The sequence below is a fragment of the Mus musculus genome, chromosome X, assembly GCF_000001635.26.
Source record: "Mus musculus strain C57BL/6J chromosome X, GRCm38.p6 C57BL/6J".
In the NCBI taxonomy this organism is placed as follows: Eukaryota; Metazoa; Chordata; class Mammalia; order Rodentia; family Muridae; genus Mus; species Mus musculus.
In genome coordinates, this window is record NC_000086.7 from 101508428 (window position 1) to 101533104 (window position 24677).

At 44.2% G+C, this 24677-nt stretch overlaps 1 protein-coding gene and 1 pseudogene across 11 annotated transcripts in view; both read left to right on the forward strand.

Annotated features, from left to right (window-relative positions):
- Gm6184 (predicted gene 6184) lies at window positions 10558-11815 on the forward strand (annotated as a pseudogene).
- The window catches only part of Taf1 (TATA-box binding protein associated factor 1), a 74218-nt gene continuing 68685 nt past the window's right edge, over window positions 19145-24677 (forward strand). For 3 of the 11 annotated variants that reach the window (XM_017318513.2, XM_006528050.4, XM_006528052.4), the window contains exon 1: window positions 24305-24574. In XM_017318513.2, the coding sequence (XP_017174002.1) occupies window positions 24395-24574 (180 nt within the window). In that variant the 5' untranslated portion in view covers window positions 24305-24394. Of the gene's footprint in view, window positions 19260-24297; window positions 24575-24677 lie in introns of those variants that run through there. The other 8 variants (XR_001782748.2, XM_017318518.2, XM_017318515.2 and 5 more) reach the window with 5 other exon arrangements.

Sequence of the window (24677 nt, forward strand, 5' to 3'; positions counted from 1 at the left end):
TTTTGTTTGTTTGTTTGTTTGTTGCATCCTAATTTTATAAACTAAAATCCTCTGCAGGATTCACCACTCCCGACAGCCTCCAGCTTCCTACATTGTGTCTGCCTCCCTTGATCTCACAGTCCAAAAAGGCCTCTTCTTTCTCCTGCCTTCCCTCTTCCTCTCCCTGACCCAGAAATCTCTTTCTCATCCAGTGATTGGTCCCTTGTAATCTTTATTCATTAGGGGAAAATTCTACCACACAAGTTAGCTACCATTTAAGCTTAGGATAGCATCTCTTTTCCCTGTGATAGTGGGGATTTGAGCCAGGGTATTAAAAATACAGTTAGGTGAGAAATCAAAATGAAAGGTAATAGGAGAGCCACCATTTCCAGTTGAGGTTGTAGCAAGGCCCAGACCTTAGCACAACTGACTCTGTTCATGCTGTTAAACTCAGCACATAGACAGCACCACCTGCCAAGACAAAAACAAGGGCCTAATCCATCAAAGTCCATGTTGTGGGAAAGTCTCTAACTGGACTAACCTTGCCTTTTGGCTTCTGTAGTTCTGCTTCTGGCTAACTGTTCTTGTTAACTGAAGTATGTCAATACAGAATATGATTTTGTGTTTAAAAACTCATCCCAAGAAAGGCTTAGTGCTACACTGGGATCCTGAACACCAAGTGTAGTCACTGTCTGACAAATAAGGACTTTCTATTATCAGCTTAAACGCATGTCAGAGCAGTTTTCTTTGGTGGATACCCCACATCAATGTGGAAATCCAAAACAACCAACTCACCACTTCATTAAACAAAGGAAGCATTTATATGCAAAATGACCACTTTTAAAATATACCCAAATCATGAGGGCAAGGGGGATGGCTCAGTTTTTAAAGAGCACTTATAGAAAATAAATTCCATTCATAATAGTAACAAAAGACATAAAGTGATAAAGGCAAAGAAATAAAAACAATAGTAGTAGGCATGGTAACAGGTAAAATCGAAAGCACCCCATGGCCTCACCTAAAAAAAGAACTACAGGCAACTAAGGGATGCTGAGAGCAGGAGAAATAGTCTTCCCCAGGTAAGAGCACACCAAATGGTTATCCAGCACCAAATGAAAACATACTCTAAAAGCATACATATGGGTGACTTTATATGCATTGAGCAGGTTGTTTTAGTAATAGATATGTATATGCATATATGTATGTAACAACAGTTAATAAAAAAGAGGTCAAAGAGCTCGAGGATAAGTATACGGGAGGGTTTAGAGGAAGAGAAGGGAAGGGGCAAGTTATGGAATTAAATTATAATCTCAAAAACTAAAGGAAATAATTTTAAAAAGAGTATGCTGGGGGCTGGAGAGATGGCTCAGCTGTTAAGAGCACTGACTGCTCTTCCAGAGGTCATGAGTTCAAATCCCAGCAACCACATGGTGGCTCACAACCATCTGAAATGAAATCTGATGCCCTCATCTGGTGTGTCTGAAGATAGCTACAGTGTACTTATATAATAAATAAATAAATAAATAAATAAATAAATAAATAAATAAATAAAGTAAAAAAAAAAAAGAGTACGCTGGGCTATGGTAGTGTGTGCCTTTAATCCCAGCACTCAGGAGGCAGAGGCAGGTGGATCTTTGAGTTCAAGTTTAGCCTAGACTACAGAGGGAGTTTCTTCCCCCACCCCCAGTTTGTTTGTTTGTTTGTTTTTTTAAATTTTACTTGTTTATTTTATGTATCTGAGTACACTGTCACTCTCTTTAGACATACCAGAAGAGGGCATCAGATCCCATAACAGATGGTTGTGAGCCACCATGTGGTTGCTGGGAATTAAACTCAGGACCTCTGGAAGAGCAGTCAGTGCTCTTAACCACTGAGCCATCTCTCTAGCCCCAGTTTGTTTTTTATTAGCTATTTTCTTTATTTACACTTCAAATGTTGTCCCCTTTCCTGGTTTCCCCTCCGAAAAACCCCCCTATCCCATCCCATCTCCCCCTGCTCACCAATCCACCCACTACTACTTCTCTTTCCTGGCATTCCCCTATGCTGGGGCACCGAGCCGTCACAGGACCAAGGGCTTCTCCTCCCATTGATGACCAACAAGGTCATCCTCTGCTATATATGCGGCCAGAGGGAGTTTCAAGATAGCCAGGACTACACAGAAAAACCCTGTCTTGGAAAAAAAAGAATATAGGCAAAGAGCGATTACACATGAATAGATTACAGGAAAAATATTAGACTTCAAGGTTTAAAATGTCTGCTAGTTTTATTTAAGAAAATGAAAGGCAATTGTAGACTGACAGAAAATACCTACAACACATGTCTGTAACAAAGGCTTTGGATACAGAACATACAAAGAATTTTATAACTCAAAATCAGAAAGCAGCCCAACAGCAGAAGGGTCAAAGGGAAGTGGCTAGGGCATCATATTCTGCAGTTCTAGCAGCCCGAATGGCAGAACAGTTTCTGCTTAGGTCACACAGCCAGACTCCATCTCCAAAAGATGTTTGTACAAAGAATTATTTCATGTATATGAGTACACAATAGCTGTCTTCAGACACACCAGAAGAGGACATCAGATCCCATTACAGATGGTTGTAAGCCACCAAGTGGTTGCTGGGAATTGAACTCAGGACCTCTAGAAGAACCTCTGAGCCATCTCTCCAACCCCAGTGGTATACATTTTTAATCCCAGCACTAGGGAACCAGAGGAAGTGGCTCTCTGAGTTTTAGGCCAGCCTGGTCTACACAGTGAGTTCTAGAACAGTCAGGGCAATAGTAGTAACCCTCTTTAAAACATCAAGTACAATCAAACAGCAACAACAGAACAAAACAAGGACCTGGAGGGCTGGGTGTGTTTGTGCACAACGTTAATCCCAGCACTCGGGCTACAGAGGCAGATGGATCTCTGTGAATTCTAGGCCAGCCAAGGCTGCATAGCAAGACCCTGTCTAGGGAAAAAAATAAAATAAATTAACCCCCTCTACACACACACAGGGTAGGAAGTGGGGAGATTGCTTGGTGGTTAAGACAACTGGCTACTACTCCATAAGATCCGAATTCAATTCTCAGGACATACGTGGTGAGGTAAAACAGGCTGTAACTCCAGTTCTGGGGACTCTGATATCCTTTTATGGGCTCCCAGACACTGACTGAATATGCTGAATAGACATACATTGCAGGTAATACACACATACACATAAAATAATAAAATTAAAAATTTAAAAACAAAATCGAAAAATAATAAAAATGAAATAAACGTATTAAAGGGGAGCTGAGAATGATGATATGTATCTATAATTTTCGCATTTGGGAGGCAGAAAGAAGAGGATCACCACTAGTTCAAGACCACGCTCGTCTACACTTCGAGCTCTAGGCTAGCCAAAGCAACATAAGATTCAACAACAACAAAAACAAAACTAGGACAATGCTAGGTTGACAGGTGTAGTTGCTCAAGTCTGCAATCCAAGCACTCAGGAAGTTGAGGCAGGAAGGTCACTATGAGTATGAGGCTAGCCTGGGTTACATAGTGAGATCATCTCAAAAAAACAAAAATAAATGACAAAAAGCATAAAGAGAAACGCATCATAGAGCAACACATATAAATAACTATAACTAAGTGAGAAAGTGCTTAATTCATTAGTTATCAGAGTAATGCCAATAAAAATGATAGTGACATATGACTAGATAGCCACGAGAATAGCTAAAGTGAATACCACTGGCAATACTAAATAATGGGGACTATTTGGAGGCACTGGGATTTTTCGTGTCAGAGTGTGAAACAATAGCTCTATAACATCAAATTAGGCAAATGTATACCTATCCAATGACTGCTGTTAATGATAAATGCAAGCACGTATCAAAAAAGACACACATTTACAGCAGCTTTATAATAACTGAAACAAAACCAAGTTTCTATTGTGACTGATGACTACCAGGCCACTAAAAAGAATGAAACATATTGATTTCCCATTACTTTGTGTAAGTCTCATAAGCATACGGAGGCTCGGGGGTTAGGAGTGTTTAATGCTCCCAAGGTACAAGATACAATTTGCAAAACACATGAAACTCAAGAAGAACGAAGACCAAGGTGTGGACACTTTGCTCCTTCTTAGCATTGGGAACAAAGCACCTATGGAAGGAGTTACATAGACAAAGTTTGGAGCTGAGACGAAAGGATGGACCATCTAGAGACCGCCACACCCGGGGATCCATCCTATAATTAGTCCCCAAACACTGACACCATTGCATACACTAGCAAGATTTTGCTGAAAGGACCTGGATATAGCTGTCTCTAGTGAGACTACGCTGGGGCCTAGCAAACACAGAAGTGGATGCTCACAGTCAGCTATTGGATGGATCACAGGGCCCCCAATGGAGGAACTAGAGAAAGTACCCAAGGAGCTAAAGGGATCTGCAACCCTATAGGTGGAACAACAATATGAACTAACCAGTACCCTGGAGCTCTTGACTCTAGCTGCATATGTATCAGAAGATGGCCTAGTCAGCCATCAGTGGAAAGAGAGGCCCATTGGTCTTGCAAACTTTATATGCCTCAGTACAGGGGAAGGCCAGGGCCAAGAAGTGGGAGTGGGTGGGTAGGGGAGTGGGGAGGTATGGGGGACTATTGGAAATGTAAATGAAGAAAATACCTAATTTTTAAAAAGCATTTAATGCTCAAGAATTTCATAAATCCATTGTTTTTAATAGCTGAGTAGTATTCCATTGTGTAAATGTACCACATTTTCTGTATCCATTCCTCTGTTGAGGGACATCTGGGTTCTTTCCAGCTTCTGGCTATTATAAATAAGGCTGCTATGAACACAGTGGAGCATGTGTTCTTATTACCAGTTGGAACTTCTTCTGAGTATATGCCCAGGAGAGGTATTGCTGGATCTTCCGGTAGTATTATGTCCAATTTTCTGAGGAATCTCCAGACTGACTTCCAAAGTGGTTGTACAAGCTTGCAATCCCATCAGCAGTGGAGGAGTGTTCCTCTTTCTTCACAACCTCGCCGGCATCTGCTGTCACCTGAATTTTTGATCTTAGCCATTCTGACTGGTGTGAGGTGGAATCTCAAGGTTGTTTTGATTTGCATTTCCCTGATGATTAAGGATGTTGAACATTTTTTCAGGTGCTTCTCAGCAATTCGGTATTCCTCAGTTGAGAATTCTTTGTTTAGCTCTGAACCCCATTTTTTTGTTTGTTTGAGACAGGGTTTCTCTGTGTAGCCTTGGCTGTCCTGGAACTCACTTTGTAGACCAGGCTGGCCTCAAACTCAGAGATCCACCTGCCTTTGCCTCCCAAGTGCTGGGATTAAAGGCGTGCGCCACCATGCCCGGCTGAACCCCATTTTTTTAGATTTATTTATTTATTTATTTATTTATTTATTTATTTATTTATTTATTTATTATATGTAAGTACACTGTAGCTCTCTTCAGACATTCCAGAAGAGGGAGTCAGATCTCATTAAGGATGGTTGTGAGCCACCATGTGGTTGCTGGGATTTGAACTCCAGACCTTCGGAAGAGCAGTCAGGTGCACTTACCCACTGAGCCATCTCACCAGCCCGAACCCCATTTTTTAATGGGGTTATTTGTATTTCTGGAGTCCAGCTTCTTGAGTTCTTTGTATATATTGGATATTAGTCCCCTATTAGATTTAGGATTGGTAAAAATCCTTTCCCAATCTGTTGTTGGCTTTTTTGTCTTATTGACAATGTCTTTTGCCTTACAGAAGCTTTGCAATTGATATTGCAAACTTTATATGCCCCAGTTCAGGGGAATGCCAGGGCCAAGAAGTGGGAGTGGGTGGGTAGGGGAGCAGGGCAGAGGGAGGATATAGGGAACTTTCGGGATAGCATTTGAAATGTATACAAAGAAAATATCTAGCCGGGCGTGGTGTCTCACGCCTTTAATCCCAGCACTTGGGAGGCAGAGGCAGGCGAATTTCTGAGTTCAAGGCCAGCCTGGTCTACAGAGTGAGTTCCAGGACAGCCAGGACTACAGAGAAACCCTGTCTTGAAAAAACAAACAAACAAACAAAAAAGAGTGTTTAATGCTCTTGCAGACTGTCCAGGTTAGTTTCTCAGCACCCATACTGCACAGTTCACAACTTCTTATAACTCCAGCTCTATCACATCCCTTCTTCTGGCATGCCCAGCCACCACACACCAATGGCATGCACTCCCACAGACATGCACACATGCACATAAATAAAATAAACAAAAATAAAAGTAAATCAACCAAAAATTCAAAACCATAAATTAAAGGGAAAGTAAACAAAAATGGAAAAAAACAAAATTAAGAAAAAATGAAACATAAAAGAAGGGACTGGGGCTGGCGATATGGCTCAACAGGTATGAGCACCGACTGCTCTTCCAAAGGTCCTGAGTTCAAATCCCAGCAACCACATGGTGGCTCACAACCATCCATACATAATGAGATCTGATGCCCTCTTCTGGTGTGTCTGAAGACAGCTACAGTGTACCTATGTACAATACTAAATGAATCCAGAAGAAGAAGAAGGAGAAGGAGAAGGAGAAGGAGGAGGAGGAGGAGGAGGAGGAGGAGGAGGAGGAGGAGGAGGAGGAGGAGGATCACAGCCATCTGTAACTCCAGCTCCAGGGAACCGTAGGCTTCCAGCATCAGCATCTATGTGCACATTCCCCCCCGACACACACATACTTACACATAATTAAAATTTTAATTTTATAAAAAGAAGAAAAATACAATGGACACAAAAGACTACATGCTGAGCTGGGTATGGTGACACAAACACCTGTGGACCAGCATTTGGGAGGTCCTCACAGGCTCATGAGTTTAAAGCTAGACTTGGCTACAGGAGACCCTGCCTCACATGAAACAAAACAAGCAAAACCTACAAAGAAATATAATTAGGTAATAAAAGTAGACAAAGTACTGATGTACACTGTAATATGGACCTTAACCTAGCCATGAAAGATGACATATCCCTGGGAGATGTGAATTAACATCTGACTCTACACATGATTTTAGTCAAAAGGCCAAGAAGAGCCCATACCCGACTCTGCAGTGGGATGGCACTAATAGTTCAAAGAATGGAATATACAAGTGAATCTTCAATAACAAGTCTATGGGGCTGGAAAAATAATTTACTGATAGAGTCCTTAACTAGCATTGTAAGGTCCTGCACTCAGTCCCAATGCCAAAGAAAAGTTTATTAGAAAATTGCTTACAGTAGCTGGGCATGGTGGCGCATGCCTTTAATCCCAGCACTCGGGAGGCAGAGGCAGGCGGATTTCTGAGTTCGAGGCCAGCCTGGTCTACAAAGTGAGCTCCAGGACAGCCAGGGCTACCCAAGAGAAACCCTGTCTCGAAAAAACAAAAAAAAAATTGCTTACAGAGGGAAGGACAAATGTGGACAGTTGCATTTTCCCAAAGTTGCCAACCTGCCTCCCAACCTGCTATGGTTTATGAGTCTAAGGCTACAGCAGAATTAACAAACCTGAGTTTAGAGCACCACCTAGTGTTCTAGCAGCAGCGGTGACTACAGATTTGAACCAGCCTCTGGGAACATTATCTTTATGTGTACCCCTTTTTTGTCCTTAGGGGGAACTTCTCTGGATTTAGAAAACACTGTGGAACTGTGAGCAATTTTACTGAAATCTGGCACTTATAATGGCCACCTGGTGGCTTCTTACAACATGGAATTACTTGCTGGCTGTGGTGGCATATGCCTTTAATCCCAGCACTCTGGGGGCAGAGGCAGTTGGATCTCTGAGTTCAGGGACAGCTTGGTCTACAGAGTCAGTTCCAAGACAGCTAGCGCTACTCAGAGAAACCCTGTTTCAAAAATCAAAAACAAAAACAAAAACAAAAAACAAAATCAAGATGGAGTTACTCTAAGTAGGACCAGAAGACCAGTTTCACTACATGTATGACCCAATTTAAGTGTCCAGAAAGACACCTTTACAGGAACCATAAATAATTGCCTGCACCTGAAGGTAGGAACATGGAACAAATGAAAATAAGCACTTTGGGATGGTGATGCAAATGTTCTAAAACCTGATTTAAAATTTTTTATTTTTATTCTTTTTAAAAAAATTGTTTATGATTTTTATGCAAGTACACTGTAGCTATCTTCTGACGCATCTGAAGAGGGCATCAGATCTCATTACGGGTGGTTGTGAGCCACCATGTGGTTGCTGGAATTTGAACTCAGGACCTTTGGAACAGGAGTCAGTGCTCTTAACCACTGAGCCATCTCTCTAGCCCCCTCATTTTTATTCTTATTTTATGTGTGTTTTGATTTTATGTATGTATGTGTGCCACTTGCATGGTCTGTTGTCCAGGGAGATCAGAGAAAGGCATTGGAGCCTCTGGAACTGGAGTTTTGGACAGTTGTAAGCCAACATGTGGGGACTGGGAATGGTTCATGAGTCTTCTGTAAGAACAATGGATGCTCTAACTGCTGAGCCATATCTGCAGCCTCATACACTTTATTATTTTTTTTTGAGAAAAGTTATTTCTCCATGTATCTCTGGCTTGTCTGGAACTCATCATGGAATCCAGCATGGCCTCAGACTTGGAGAGATCCACCTGGTTCTGCCTGTCAAGTGCTGAGGTGCCCTGCCAGAGAAACTATATTTTTTTAAATTATTTTTTCTTAGAAATTTCATACATGAGCCATGCATCTATATCACTTGGGCACCTCCCTCTTCTCCTTTCAACTTGCCCTGAAAATTCATGCTCTCTTCTTTCTTGTTGTTACACACATACATACACACACACACAACTTACATAGAAGTTTGTTTGTTTGTTTGTTTATGTTTTTGAGGTGAGGTGGTTGAGCCAGTGTCTCACTATGTAGCCTTAGCTGGCCTGGAACACACTTTGTAAAACAGGTAGACCTTCATCTACCCACTTCTGCCTCTGCCTCCCAAGGGCTGCTATTAAAGGTTTGTACCACTATGCCTAATGATACAATAACTCTTAAAAGTCCAGTGTCTACCCAAAGAATACTTAAGCAGTCAGCAAAATAACAAAGAAAGCTTGAGAAGGAGGAGAGCTCAGTGGGGAAGTGCTTACCTACCATGTGTGAAAACCTGGGTTCTATTGCCAGGGACACAAACAAACAGACAAGGTTCTCGGTTCACAGTCAGGTATGGGCTCTTCTTGGCCTTTTTTTTTTTCTTTATGTTTGCCTCTACATACCTTTAGACAAATATTTATCAGTGTGGGCCAACTACTGGTTCTTCTGTTACCACCATAGGCTTGGTGATAGGGAATTATCAATCCTTAGAAAGGCTATGTCCTGGGCGTGGTGGCGCATGCCTTTAATCCCAGCACTGGAGAGGCAGAGGCAGGTGGATTTCTGAGTTTGAGGCCAGCCTGGTCTACAAAGTGAGTTCCAGGACAGCCAGGGCTACACATAGAAACCCTGTCTTGAAAAAACAAAAAGAAAAAAGAAAAAAGAAAGGCTATGTCCTAAGCTTTTTGTGTGGCAATTTCCCTTCTCTTTCACATCTTACCCTAGGGACAGACCACAAGTATCACCCCCAAATAAAACAAAACCAAAAATTAAAAAAAAAAAACAACAACAAAACAAAAACCTGTCATGCCAGTCATTATCAGGCAGTTCTAGCCTATCTTCCCAGGCTTCTGTTACTGTCCTTAGTTGTTCTGAGTCTGTACGGGAGGCGTTGCTTGCTTCCATCCTCAGTGATTTCCCTACTTAGTCTCTGAATACTTCTCAATTGCTCCAGCTTTAAAATGTAGTGTGTATGGGGGCTGGAGAGATGACTCAGAGGTTAATAGCACTGAATGCTCCCAGCAACCACATGGTGGCTCACAACCATCTGTAATAGGATCAGATGCCTTCTTCTGGTGTGTCTGAAGAGATCGACAGTGTACTCATATACGTAAAATAAACCTTTAAAAAAATAGTATGTAGGGCTGGAGAGATGGCACAGAGGTTAAGAGCACTGACTGCTCTTCCAAAGGTTCTGAGTTCAAATCCCAGCAACCACATGGTGGCTCACAACCATCTGCAATGAGATCTGACGCCCTCTTCTGGTGTGTCTGAAGACAGCTACAGTGTACTCATATACGTAAAATAAACCTTTAAAAAATAGCTCTCCCTTTGGGTGCCACTGGCCGCGAGCAGGAGGACAGGGGCCGGGTGGGGACAGGGGCACTTGTGTGGCCGGACAGCGAGCCTGCGCCCAGTCTGTGCCGCCCCGACCCAGCCCCAACTCGGCCCTTCCTGACTCCGTCCCATCCTTGGTGGTCTCCTCCTGGTCTGACCCGTTGCCCAGCTGGCCATGTTTACTGCTCCAGGCTCCTAAAGCTGAGGTCCTTCCAGTCACTTTAGAGATGTTTCACCTCTTCGCTCCCGAACATTCCGCCTTCCAAACTGGGTCGCCTTTCTCTCTTGTAAAAGTCTTCCCTGCAGCCCACTTCTGTAGCCCTTGGTTCTTCCTTGGTTAGACGTTTGCATCCCTTCCAAATTAACTGCGATCTCTGCACAATAATGGCAACTTTGACACCTCCTTCCCTGAGGAGCCAGTCTTCCTTTTGTCCTGAACTCCGCAGCCCTATCATGGAGGCTGTCTACCTGGTGGAGAATGGGGTGGGCCTGGTACTGGACTTGCTGACCTTGATGTTGGATCTCAACTTCCTGCTCGTGTTCTCCCTCCTGGTTACCCTGGCCTAGCTTTTGGCCTTCATCTACAATCTGCCACACACGGTACTGACCAGTCTTCTGCACTTGGGTCGAGGATTCCTGCTTTCTTTGCTGGCCTTAGTTGAAGTTGTGGTCCGATTTACCTTCGGAGGACTGCAGGCCTTGGGGACGCTCCTCTATAGCTGCTGCTCTGGCTTGGAGACCTTAAAGCTACTGGGGCACCTGGTCTCCCACGGAGCTCTGAGGAGCCGGGAATTCCTGAATAGGGGCATCCTGAACATGGCCATGCTTTGCTGCGCCAGGCCTGTGACATCTGTGCTATTGCCATGAGCCCGTTGGCCTATGTGATCAACAGTCTGGTCAACATCTGCCTCATCGGCACTCAGAACTTCTCCCTTGTGCTGGCCCTGTGGGATGCTGTGACGAGGCCTCTTTGGAGGATGACAGACTTGGTGGCTGCTTTCCTCGATCACATCTCCAGCAGTACCGTGGCCATGGCCATTCTCCTGTGGACCCCCTGCCAGCTAGCACTGGAGCTGTTGGCCTCAGCCGGCCGCCTGCTGGCCAGCTGTGTGGTTTTCCACCTCACTGGATTGGTGTTGCTGGCATGTGTACTGGCAGTGATTTTGATTGTGTTGCACCCAGACAAACCTTGAGGCTGGCCACTCAAACTCTCAGTCAGCTTCATGCCCGCCCATCCTACCACCGGCTTTGGGAGAATATTGTACGGCTGTCTTGCCTTCCACTAGGTCTGGAGGCTTGGTGCAGAGTCTGGAGCCGCAGCCTACAACTGGCCAGCTGGCCAAATCGGGAGGAGCACCAGGAGCCCCCCAAGGTGGCCCCAGGAGGGTGTTCTCAGCCAGGATCCAGCCACAGGACACTCTTCCCAAAGCAGAAGAGGCGGTCATCAGAGCTGCACCAGCTAGAGGCCGAGAGCAACTCAACGAGGACAAGCCTGTAGCTGGGCAAGACCCATGGAAGTTGCTGAAGGAGTAAGAAGAGCGGAAGAAGTGTGTTATCTGCCAGGACCAGAGCAAGACAGTGCTGCTTCTGCCCTGCCGGCACCTGTGCCTGTGCCAGGCTTGCACTGAGATCCTCATGTGCCACCCTGTTTACCACCGCCAACTGCCCCCTCTGCCGCCACAGCATCCTGCAGACCTTCAATGTCTACCTCTGAAGACCCCCTCCCTGCCTGCCCATCCTCTGCTCCACACACCAGGACAGCATCAACATTTTGCCTCTGGGTTCTGGCCTGAGTCTTGTTTGTCCCTGAAGGCAACTCTGCCAAGCCTCAAGCCATATATCCAGGACATGTAGCTGGAATACTCTGGAAGACTCCAGTCTGGGTGGAACAGAGTAACACTTTCTCTAAACCCTGTGTGGGGACCCGAGATGCTGAGGGTGGTGAGTATGTCATTATGCAAGGGCCATGAGACTCTATGGTGGGCTCTTCTGCTGCGTCTGCCAGGGCCTACCCAGATGCCTGCCTCTAGGGCTGTCCTTCTCTGCTTCTGGCTTTTTTTGTTGGAGTTTTTAGTCCTTTCCCCCAGGCCTCACCATGCCACATCAGTGTTGTTTGAGGATTTTGGCAACTCATGGGCCTTAGAGTGATTTTGATTCTTTTTTCTCTTTTTTGCTTTTTCTTGGTTTGGAACAATCTTGAACCTTTATGTTCAGCCCTGGTAGGTCTGGGAGTAGAAACTCTCAGGTGCTCTTAGAGTCACTTCTGCCTGTCACTGTCTTTTAAAGACTCCCAACTTGACCAGGACCTGGGGTCAGGAGTTTATCCCTGAGTACAGGGGTGCAGCTACACCTGGCTTTGGGACCATTTACCTTCAGGCACCCCAGCTCCATGGGGAGCCTCGGAAGGAACAACCAGATGTCTACTCATTCCCTACATGGCATAGAACACAGCATTCCTCCTGGGCTCTCTTCGGCAGTGGAGAGGACATTCCGCACTTTTCACTTGGGTCCAAACAAGGGGCTGGGTGTCAGGGGTCATAGCTCCATTAAGTCGGTCGGACTGCCCAGTTTCTATGAATAAAGTTCTGTTGACGGCTCTAAAAAAAAAAAGTGTGTAGGGCTGGAGAGATGGCACAGAGGTTAAGAGCACTGACTACTCTTCTAGAGGTCCTGAGTTCAAATCCCAGCAACCACATGGTGACTCACAACCATCTGTAATGGGATCTGATGCTCTCTTCTAGTGTGTCTGAAGACAGCTACAGTGTACTTATATATAATAAATAAATAAATCTTTAAAAAATAGTGTGTATATTTAGAATATATATTTTTAAATTGTCTGTGTAGGGGTATATGTGCCATGAGTGAAGGTGCCCTCAGAAACCACAGCTGCTGGGTCCCCTGGAGGCAGAGTTACAGATGATTGTTAACCACCTAACGTGGGTGCTGGGACGAAAACTCAGGACTTCTGGGGAAACTTACAGATTACAGATGTACCATGTTTGGTTTCTTCCCTTAGGTGTTTCATAGGAATAGAATCCTATACTATGTGTAGGGGGAGAAGCTGATACTAAAATCTGTTTCCCTAATTGGTTTTTGTTTGTTTGTTTGTTTTGTTTTGTTTTTCGAAACAGGGTTTCTCTGTATAGCCCTGGCTGTTCTGGAGCTCACTTTGTACACCAGGCTGGCCTCGAACTCAGAAATCTGCCTGCCTCTGCCTCCTAAGTGCTGGGATTAAAGGCGTGCGCCACCATGCCCGGCCTTAATTGGTATTTTATTTTATTTTATTTTATTTTAAAGATTTATTTATTTATTATATGTAAGTACACTGTAGCTGTCTTCAGACACTCCAGAAGAGGGCATCAGATTTCGTTATGGATGGTTGTGAGCCACCATGTGGTTGCTGGGATTTGAACTCGGGACCTTCAGAAGAGCAGTCGGCGCTCTTAACCACTGAGCCATCTCGCCAGCCCTGGTATTTTATTTTATTCGGTTTTTCGAGGCAGGGTTTCTCTGTATAGCCCTGGCTATCCTGAAGCTCACTTTGTAGACCAGGCTGGCCTCGAACTCAGAAATCATCCTGCCTCTGCCACCTAAGTACTGGGATCAAAGGCGTGCTGCGCCACCATTGCCCGGCTCCCTAGTTGGTTCTTGATTGCGTCAATTAAGACAGCAGAAGCCAATTGCTGGGAAAGGTGGGACTTCCAGGTCTCAGGAGGAAGAGGAGGGGCGTAGGGAGAAGCGGTCTTTCTGGCCCGGCTTTGGAAGGAGAAACACACTTACATGCACCCAGCCTCTGCCGCGGGTGGGGCGCGAGGAGGTTGGTGGGGCGGGGGGCGCTAGCTGTTACCTGGTAAAATTAGGGCAGGAGACTTAGCATTTTTTGTGTGTTTCCCATGCGCTGGGCTAAGGTGGGCAGGAAAAGAAAGCAGCTGGGGTAGTTGTTGGCAAATCTAGCCGGGAGGAGTGAGCAGATTTGAAGTGAGGCCAGCGGCAGCCGATCTTAGATCTTAGAGCTAATCTTGGAGAGGTCGGAGCATAGGCCAAGCTCCTGTGAAGGAGGTAGCGGGTTTGAAGTCGGAGCTAAGCCGAAAGCGCGGCCCCCGGCAAAGGAGCAAGCATGTTTATAAAACTACATGCAATTGATGATATCCAACGTGGAAGGCAAGAATCCACTATTAATTTAGGAATTCCCGGATGAATACACACAGTAATATAAGTCAGGAGGGGGAGAATTGGTTTTTCGTCGAGCAAAGCAAAGTCATGTGGTTCCAGAATGTGAGAATCTTAAAAACAGGGGGAGGCTCTGCTCTCAGGCTTTGAGATCCCCTACTATGAAAAGAGACAGCTCATACAGTATTTGTTTAGTTTGCAAATTACCAAAACGTGTGTGATTTTTGAGTTTTGCGGTTATATTCCTCTGGGAGAGAAGCTAAAAGTCTGGTTACTGGCTCAAGGACATGCTACTTGGGGAGAAAGGCTCTATTTTTGTGTTTTGTTTTTGTTTTTTAAAGAACTATACATATGAGCACACTGTAGCTATCTTCAGGCACACCAGAAAACGGCATTGGATCTCATTACAGATGGTTGTGAGCCACCATGTGATTGGTGGTAATTGAACTCAGGACCTCTGGAAGAACAGTCAGTGCTCTTCACCAATTTTCTCCAAACCCTACTTTTGTGTTAATAGAAAAGGACATTAAGCTCTGGACCATGTCCAGAGTTAAATGGATCAGATGTGACAGGGAGCCCCCTTGAATAACTAGAAAAATGGAAAGGAGTCAAACAGGACAGGTAAAGATGCTTTGTGCCATCCTTCACATGGCAAAAATGTTTTTGTTTGTTTTTTGAGACAGAGTTTCTCTGGGTAGCCCTGGCTATCCTGGAACTCAGTCTGAAGATCAGGCTGGCCTCGAACTCAGAAATCCGCCTGCCTCTGCCTCCCAAGTGCTGGGATTAAAGGTGTGGGCCACTACTGCCCGGCTTTTGTTTGTTTTTGCACGTGGCATAAATGAAGATTTATGGTTGCTTTTTATTAAAATTGGCTCATAAAAAAGGACAGCTGAGCTGGGCGTGGTGGCTCACACCTTTAATCCCAGCACTTGGGAGGCAGAGGCAGGAGGATTTCTGAGTTCGAGGCCAGCCTGGTCTACAAAGTGAGTTCCAGGGCTACACAGAGAAACCCTGTCTCGAAAAACCAAAAAAAAAAAAAAAAAGGACAGCTGTCTTTCACATGCTCAAACAAGGAGCAGAATTTCATCCTCAACTATTCTGTGCACCCTGCACAGACTAACACAATCCATACAGATATCTTGATGGTGCTTAAATCTGTCTTGAGATTTGTATATTGCAGAGTGTACAGCTTTTGCAAGATTAATCCGATGTTGAACTGACCTGCTTGGACTCCCTATGTCAGGTATTCTGAGTCATCTTTCAGACTGATCCAATCAGAACTTCAGTCAAGCTGTGAGCCTTCTTAGCATCAGAGACTGAATACCAATTGCTGGCTTGGCTTTCTTTTTTTTTTTTTTTTTTTTTGGTTTTTCGAGACAGGGTTTCTCTGTGTAGCCCTGGCTATCCTGGAACTCACTTTATAGACCAGGTTGGCCTCGAACTCAGAAATCCGCCTGCCTCTGCCTCCCGAGTGCTGGGATTAAAGGCGTGCGCCACCGCGCCCGGCTCTGGCTTGACTTTCTTAAGGTCTAACTAAATCTCCTAATTTCCCTATGCTTCCTCTCTCCTTTAAAGATATTCATTTTCTCTGTTCAGCAGGACATGGAGAGTCGTCAGCCCAATTCCCTGGGTTTGGGGTGGATTAATTACAGATAATGTTGTCATTTTGGGGGGTGTTGGTTTTTTGAGACAGGGTTTCTCTGTGCAGCCCTGGCTGTCCTGGAACTCACTTTGTAGACCAGGCTGGCCTTGAATTCAGAAATCCACCTGCTTCTGCCTCCCAAGTGCTGGGATTAAAGGCGTGTGCCACCCCGCCCGGCTATGTTGTCATTTTAAGGGATACTTTACAAAGGTAGCTTTGGACAGGGAGGGAACTAGAGAGCTTAAGCTCAGGGATTCCTGCTTTTCCTTTTCTCTATCCTTCCTTAGGGAAAAGAGGGTTGAAGAGAAAGGGGGATAAGTAATATAGAAATTAGAGGAATAGACAAGTAGGGATAGGCTATTAAATTTATTTTTAAAACATTACATAGTCATATCTTACATTGGTAGAACTTTTCACAGTTAATACAAATTGAAGCTATAATTTTACATTGGTATGCAATTTATAGATTGATGCAGTTTTTTTCACGATTTTAGAGCTTTATTGTAGAAAGTCAGAGAGAAAGAGAAGGTAGAAAGAGAGGCTGGCCATGGCTACTTGGAGAAATGGGGGAAGGGAGTGGGAGAAGGAGGGCTAGAGATTAGGATAAGAGAGCTTAAGAGCTGGTGCAGATTTAAGGTTTCATTGGTGTGACTCATATTTGTCACAAGATTTATAGTTAATATTCCTTGATAGGCATTGTGCTTATGCAACTCATCTAAGAATACAAGGCTTGGGCCCAGTCCTTCTAATAACTGCCATTACAAATTGTTTAGGATGATTCAGTAACATAAGGTAAGGTCCAGATAGAAAACCCATGGTTCTGAGTTCATTAAAATTCAAAATATTTCAATTAGAAATAGCAGAGAGTAGTCAAGGGTTAACAGTTCAGATTACCTTATGTAACTAGTCTTCCAAGCCACCTGAAGTACACAGACTACAACAGTTAAGGCCATTTCATTATTAAGAATCATTTGACTAGAGACATGTCTAATCCTGACAGCACACCCTTGGTTCAAAGAAGATTTGAGCAGCTTCCCCTCCAGGCTAGGTTGCTCTCCTGTCAAGGCAGCCACTGGGCAGAAATTGCCCTTGTCATCTACAGACAATACTGTCTAGAGAAGGACACATTTTGCAGAATAGTTGACAGGGTTAGCGACCCTTCAAATTTCTGCATTATAAGTCTGTCAGAGGACTTCTGGGAAAGCAGTAAGCATTTGTAACTGCTGAGCCATTTCTCCAGTCCCCCAAATAAGTGTCAATTAATTGCACAAAATAACTGGTGTTATTATGACATCTAATAAGCACATATAAGGTACTTCAATAATTTATTTTTATATCAGATTATACATGTTAGCTTTTTCTTTTTTCTTTTCTTTTTTTTTTTTTTTTTTTTTTTTTTTTTGGTTTTTCGAGACAGGATTTCTCTGTGTAGCTCTGGCTGTCCTGGAACTCACTTTGTAGACCAGGCTGGCCTCGAACTCAGAAATCCGCCTGCCTCTGCCTCCCAAGTGCTGGGATTAAAGGCGTGTGCCACCACACCCGGCTAGCCTTTTCTTTTAACATGCAAAGTAACATTTCCTTACAAATTTTTCATATATACTTGGGGTTGGTTGACCCTCTCCCCACCCCTTCCTCTCCTCCATTTCCCTGTCTTCCATCACCATTTAGAACTTTCCATACTTGGTATTCTTCCTTTTACTTCTTATTTATGTCTATATGTGTTTTTCACACATGTACACATGTGCAACATATGTGTGCCTGTGAAGGCCAGAATAGAGTATTTGATCCCCCTGGGATTGGAGTTAAAGACACTTCTGAGCTGCCACGTGGGCGCTAGGAATTGAGCCCACATGTACCGTGTAGGCAAAGCACACACAGAAAAAAGCCTTCCAAGCCTGCCACCAGCACCTCCAGCAAGGCTCTACCTCCTAAAGGTTCCAAAACTCCCACAAATAGCACCAGCAACTGGGGACCAAGTGTTCAAATATGTGACCTATAGGGGCATTTTTTCACTATGGCAAGAGTTGCTGTATGTGTGGTTAAGAGCACTGGCTGCTCTTCCAGGGGACCAGGGTTCAAGTACCAGCAATTGCATACATGGCAGCTCACAACCATATGTAACTCCAGTTCCAGAAACCCGAACACTGTCTTTTGGCTTTTGTGGGCACCAGAAATATATGTGGTGCACAGACACACAGGCAGGGAGCACTCATATGTGTAATTAAAATAATGTTCTTGTTTCAAGTACACAGCTTAAAATCATTTAGTACATGTATTCTGTTGTGATAAGTCACTAAAATATCATTCTGGTGCCTTTTTTAATAGTGTTTTTTGAAACAGGGTCTCATGTAACTCAGTTTGTCCTCAAGCTCACTTAGTAGCCCAGCTGACCTTGAACTGATCCTCATGTCTCTACTTCTCTAGTCCTAGGATCATAGACTTGCACCAGGGTACTTTCTTCATTACTGTTGTTATTATTATTATTATTATTATAGATTTGTCTCTTGTATGTAACCCATGTTGGCCTTGAACTTAAGATCCTCTCAATTCGGGTTCCTAAGTGCTGGGATTACAGATGTACCATGTCTGGTCTCTTTCGTTAGGTATTTCATATGAATAGAATACACTATGTAGTCTTTATTGTTTTGAGACAAGGTCTTTTCTTTTAAAAGGGTATTTTAGGGTGACCCAAGAAGACTAAAGGAAACTTTCAGGTCCCCTACTGCTTTAGTCACAGGCAGTTGTGAGGCACTGAACACAGATGCTCTGGAAGAGTAGTATACTTTCTTACTGCTGAGCCACTGAGACAGAGTCTTAGGTAACCCAGGCTTATCTTGAACTCCCTTTGTAATCCAGGATAGCCTTGAACTCCTAACCCTCTTGTTTCTACCTTCCAAGAGGTAGGGCTACATGTGCCAGCACTCATTTTACATGGTGCTGGGACTCCAACCCAGGATCTTGTGCATGCAAGGCAGGCATTCTTTCAAACAAGCTATATCTCTAACAAATACATGGTCTTTTGAAAGTCCTTTCATTCATGACATGCGTTTTGTTTTGGTTTGTTTGTTTTTCAAGACAGGGATTCTCTGTGTAGCCCTGGCTCTCCTGGAACTCACTTGTAGACCACACTGGCCTCGAGCACAGAGATCCACCTGGGGCAAGATTTTCCTTACCCAATTACATTAAAATATTAGTACAGCAGAGGGCCTGTGATTGGACAGAGAAATGGGAGGCGGAGCAAAGAGTTGCAAGAACGGAGAGCGACTAAGAGGAGGAAAAGCTAAGATGGAGGCAGACGGACAGGAAGAAGATCCCGATCCCGCGTGGTTTTAAATAGCCACAGGTAGTTATGAATATCATATAGGGATAGAATAATTGGGAAAACTTGTATGATCTAGGTGGGCAGCTTGTATCATTATCAATTGGCTCTGAAATTATTGTGTGGACCTCTTGTGAATTGAGATTTTTTTTTTGATACATAAATCTAACCTGTTAATTATAAGCCTCTAGAGTTTTGTTTCTATTGGGTTGCTGGGGCTTGTGGCCGCTGGCCGTGGGGTGGACGGTCGTTTCGTGGGGCTGGTTTGGCGGCAAAGGGAACTCCGGAGCCATGCATGCAGAGTAGTTGGATGGAACGAAGGAATTTGGCAGTTCTTTTTTCGTTTTTGGTTTTTTTCGAGACAGTTTCTCTGTGTAACTCTGGCTGTCCTGGAACTCACTCTGTAGACCAGGCTGGCCTTGAACTCAGAAATCCGCCTGCCTATGCCCCCAAGTGCTGGGATTAAAGGCATGTGCCACCACTGCTTGGAGGCAGTTCATTTTTAATATTTCCTGCAACATCTACCTATCCCTGCTTCCTGAGTGCTAGGATTAAAGGCTCGTGCCACCATCATTCAGCGGCTCTCTTGAATGGTGAATATTGCACTATGCAGATGTCTCGTTATTTGCTTTCTGACTTCTCAAATGATGGACATTTTGGTTTTCACTATTTTTGGGAGACAGGATCTCATTCTGCAGCTCAAATTCTAGGTTATGTGTGAGCCACCATGTCCAGTTTGGGTTTTCAATTTTGTTATAAACTGTAATATGAGATCCAAGACATCTAGGGCTACACAGAGAAACTGGTCTTGAACAACCAACCCAAACACCAATATGGCAATTTCTGCACGAGGTTTTCTGTGAACACGGGTTTCTGTTATTTGTTAGAGGGTATAACACTGTAGCCCAGGCTGCTGTATATAGCAGGAGCTATACAGCAATGCTTCTGACTCAGTTTCTTTCCTTTTTTTTTTTTTTTTTTGGTTTTTTTGAGACAGGGTTTCTCTGTATAGCCCTGGCTATCCTGGAACTCACTTTGTAGACCAGGCTAGCCTCGAACTCAGAAATCCACCTGCCTCTGCCTCCCGAGTGTTGGGATTAAAGGTGTGTGCCACCATGCCTGGCTGTTTTTCCATTTTCATGGAGGTCAGAAGAGGGTGATAGATCACCTGGAACTGTGGAGTTACAGGCAGTTCTGAGCCACCATTTCAGAGCTGGAAACCAAGCCCCAGCCCTCTGCAAGAACAGCAAGTACTCTTAACTGCTAATCTCTCCAGTCCCTAGAGATATATTTGTCATTTTCTTGGGTACAAAATTAGGAAAGGAAGAGCTTGATCATGGGCAAATTAATATAAAACCATGTTTATTGGTGCTGGGGATTGAAATTAGGGCCTATTATGCTAAGTACATACTACCACTGAGTTCTAGTACATCTCCAGTCTCTAAATCCATGTTTTAAGATAGGTTTGCGGCCAGGAGTGGTAGCACATGCCTTTTATCTCAGCCCCAACAAAGGCAGAGTTGTAGGACTGCCAGAATTACATAGCAGAAGGACTTTATCTCAAAAAACAAAACAAGCCGGGTGTGGTGAGGCACGCCTTTAATCCCAGCACTCCGGAGGCAGAGGCAGGCAGATTTCTGAGTTCGAGGCCAGCCTGGTCTACAGAGTGAGTTCCAGGACAGCCAGGGCTATACAGAGAAACCCTGTCTGGAAACCCACCCCCCAAATTTAAAATGTGAGCCAGCTGGGGGTGTGACTCATACCATTAATCTTAGCAGTTGGGAGGCAGATTCAGTCAGTTTGAGGCCAGCCTGGTCTATAGAGAACATTCCAAAACAGCCAAAAAAAAAAAAAAAAGTTTAATGTGTCATGAAGGAGACCAAGGAGATGGTGTATTGGTTAAAAAAGGATTTGACCTTCTGCTCTTATAAAAGACAGGTTTGGTTCCTAGTATTCACAAGATGGCCCACAACCTTTTCTAGCTCTAGTTCCAGGGCAGGTGATGCCTTCCTCTGGCCTGTGTAGGCAGCAAGCAACACACAATGTCTATGTAGAAGATCAGACAAACACTTATACACACATCACATAAAATAAAAATAAACCTTAAAAAAAAGACAAAAGCAAACATGAGGGGCCTGAGGAGGTAGCTGAGTTGGTAGAGTGCTTTTCTAGCATGCACTGGGCCCAGGTTTGATCTGTAGTCCTGCATACACCTGACATCGTGGTTCATGCTCAACATCTGAGCACCCACATAGAGTTTGTGACTAGCCTGAGTTATATGAGACCCTATCTCAAAAACCAAACCAAAATTAAAGCCAAAATCAAACGGGGATCCAGGTGTGGGGCTACACACTTGTAATTTCAGCTATCTGTTTAGCTGAGATAGGACCCGGAGCTCCAGGTCAGCCTTGGCAATTTAGAGAGATCCTGCCTCAACATAAATTTTAAAAAATGTTTGTAGCTTAGTGCTAGAGAATTCTCTAGTATGTATAGGTTCCATGTTCTATCCATAGCAATGCAAAAAACAAATAAGGGACTGAAGAGATGGGTCAAGGTTTAGAGGACCCATGTTACATTTCTCAGCATCCACATGGTGACATAGTGGCTCAAAACCATCTGTAACTTCAGTTCTGAGGGACCTTCTTGCCTCTGAGAGCTTCAGGCATGCACATGGTATACAGATATACATGTGGATATGTGTGTGTGTGTGTTTAAATAAATAAAAACACAGAGCGGAAAGATGGCTCCGTGATTAAGAATGGTTTCATGGCCTCCTATCAGTAGCCAGCACTCACATGGGATCTGACAATTTATTCTGGCCTCTATGGCATCATATATGCATTGAGTACATAAAAACTATGCATCTACACAAATACCTGTAAAAAGAAATCTCTTTACAAAAATCAAACAAAAGCAAAACAAGCAAAACACACAAAAAGAGAAAGGGTCTGGAGAGAAGGTTCAGCGGTGAAGAGTGCTTGCTCTTGCAAAGAAACTGGGTTCACTTTCCAGAACTCACAGGACAACTTCCAGCTGTCTGTGACTCGAGTTACAGAGGATCCAATGGCCTCCTCTAGCCTCTGAAATCACCAGGTACACACACAGTGCACAAACATATTCAACAAAACATTCATATGCAAAAAAGACATTCATACACACAAAATAAAAATAAGTAAATCTTAAATTAGGAAGGGGCAGAGTATGAGTTTTAATGCATCATCATTATTTTGTTTTTTGAGACAGGGTTCAGTTCCCACCACACGCATGGCAGCTCACAACTGTCTGTAGTTGGCAGTTCCAGGGTATCTGACAGTGGCAAGCCAAGGCATATAGAATAAAGAGTGCGAGAGCTTTCTGTACAGTGGTGGCGCACGCACACCTTTAATCCCAGCACTCAGGAGGCAGAGGCAGGTGGATTTCTGAGTTCGAGGCCAGCCTGGTCTATAAAGTGAGTTCCAGGACAGCCAGGGCTGTGATAGCTTCCTGTTCTTCCTGAATCCAGTTTCTACTACTCAACATCAAGCAGCTCCAACTCCAGAGGCAGTCAACAGTTCTGGCCTCTGTGAACAACTGCACTTCAGTGCATATACCCGTGCACAGACACATACAGATCATTTCAAAAATAAATCTTAAAAAAAGAAAATGTCCCCATGTATATACTAAAGAGAGGTGATCAAATATAATCGCACGACTGAACTTGTTGGCAGAGACCTATAATTTCAGTTAGTTGGGAAGCAAAGAATGGAAAATTCAAGGCCTGGCCCAGGAAACTTAAGTGGGACTCTGCCTCAGAACAAACTAAACATGAACAAGCAAACAGGCACAAAAAATGCAAAGTAGGAACTCTGAACAGATCCTCGGTTTGGCCACAGTGAAGATGCTCCAATTCAAACAAGTCTGTGTGCCACCATGGTGATCTGAAACATGAAATATGTCCTCAGGATGGGGCTCCGGGGTTGGTGGCAGATATGTTACCTACAGAGGCACCTCACTGGTTCAATATGTCTATTTACACAAATATATAGAGTACTTAAAAAACTTTTTTTTAAAGATAGGGTTTCCCCTAGTAGCCTGGAGCTTAACTATGTATACTATGCTGGTCTTACAGAGACAATTCTTTTTTTTTTTTTTTTTTTTTTTTTTTTTTAGTTATTTCGAGACAGGGTTTCTCTGTGTAGCCCTGGCTGTCCTGGAACTCACTTTGTAGACCAGGCTGGACTCAAACTCAGAAATCCGCCTGTCTCTGCCTCCCGAGTGCTGGGATTAAAGGCGTGCGCCACCACTGCCCGGTTCAGAGACACTTCTACCTCAGGTTTCCATTCCTGGCAAAATAAGGTTATTTTTTAAGTACAGGGAATTGAATCTATGTTGGCCAGTGAGCTGTATCCCAGCCTTGTATATTTCTGTCTCTCTTTCACTTTCTCTCCCCTCTTCAACCCCCCCCCCCTTCTCCCACTCGGTTTCTTTCTTCTCTCCATGCTTTTACACATTTACACACATATATACATACATACACACACACATATATATGCATATATGTGTATGTATATATATATATATATATATACATATATATATATATATATATAGTGCTGGGAATCATATGTGCGCTTAAAAAAACTATGAAAATGTTTAATGTTTGTGAATCTTGAAGTTTCGGTTGCTCATTTTACTAAGCTTAACATTTTACCATGGGAAAATGTAAATTCAAAATAAGTAAGTAGCAGTCGTCCCCCTATCACAATTCATAGTAATGTTCCTTTGGGGAACGGCACAAACCGGAAAAGACGGCTCAAATCATTATTGTGTAGTGTGTACTGTAGCCGGTGACGCGCGGTTTCCAGAGGTCGTAGGTCACGCCGCCTCAGATCTACTTTCTTATTGGAGAAAAATCTGCCGCTCTTACCATAGCAACCAGAACGGACCCGCGCAGTTGATGGGCGGGACTGGTTTGTTTGACCAATCACCTTCCAGTTATCCAGCCTGATCTTGGGCGGACCAATCAAACACATCAAAGGAAGTAGCCATCCCGACATCAAAGGATCACGTAGGACGGCCCATCCTTCCCCCCTTTTTTTCAACTTCCGGTAGCCTCTGGTTGGGTCAGGGAGCGCTGCAAGTCACCCGTGTGCGACTGACGTATTTTTTCTTTCCCGCCCATGGGCCCGGGGTGGGCTGGGCTGCTGCAGGACAAGGGTGGCGGTAGCCCTTCCGTCGTCATGTCCGACACAGACAGCGACGAAGAGTCGGCTGGTGGAGGCCCATTTTCTCTAACTGGGTTCCTGTTCGGCAACATCAATGGAGCAGGGCAGTTGGAAGGCGAAAGCGTCTTGGATGACGTGAGTCGTGGGCCTGGGGCGGCGGGTGCTGTGGCTAGGGAGAACTGGAGACAGCGCGAGAGGGCTCAACTCGGAGGAAGGACGAAGAGGAAAAGTCTTAAGT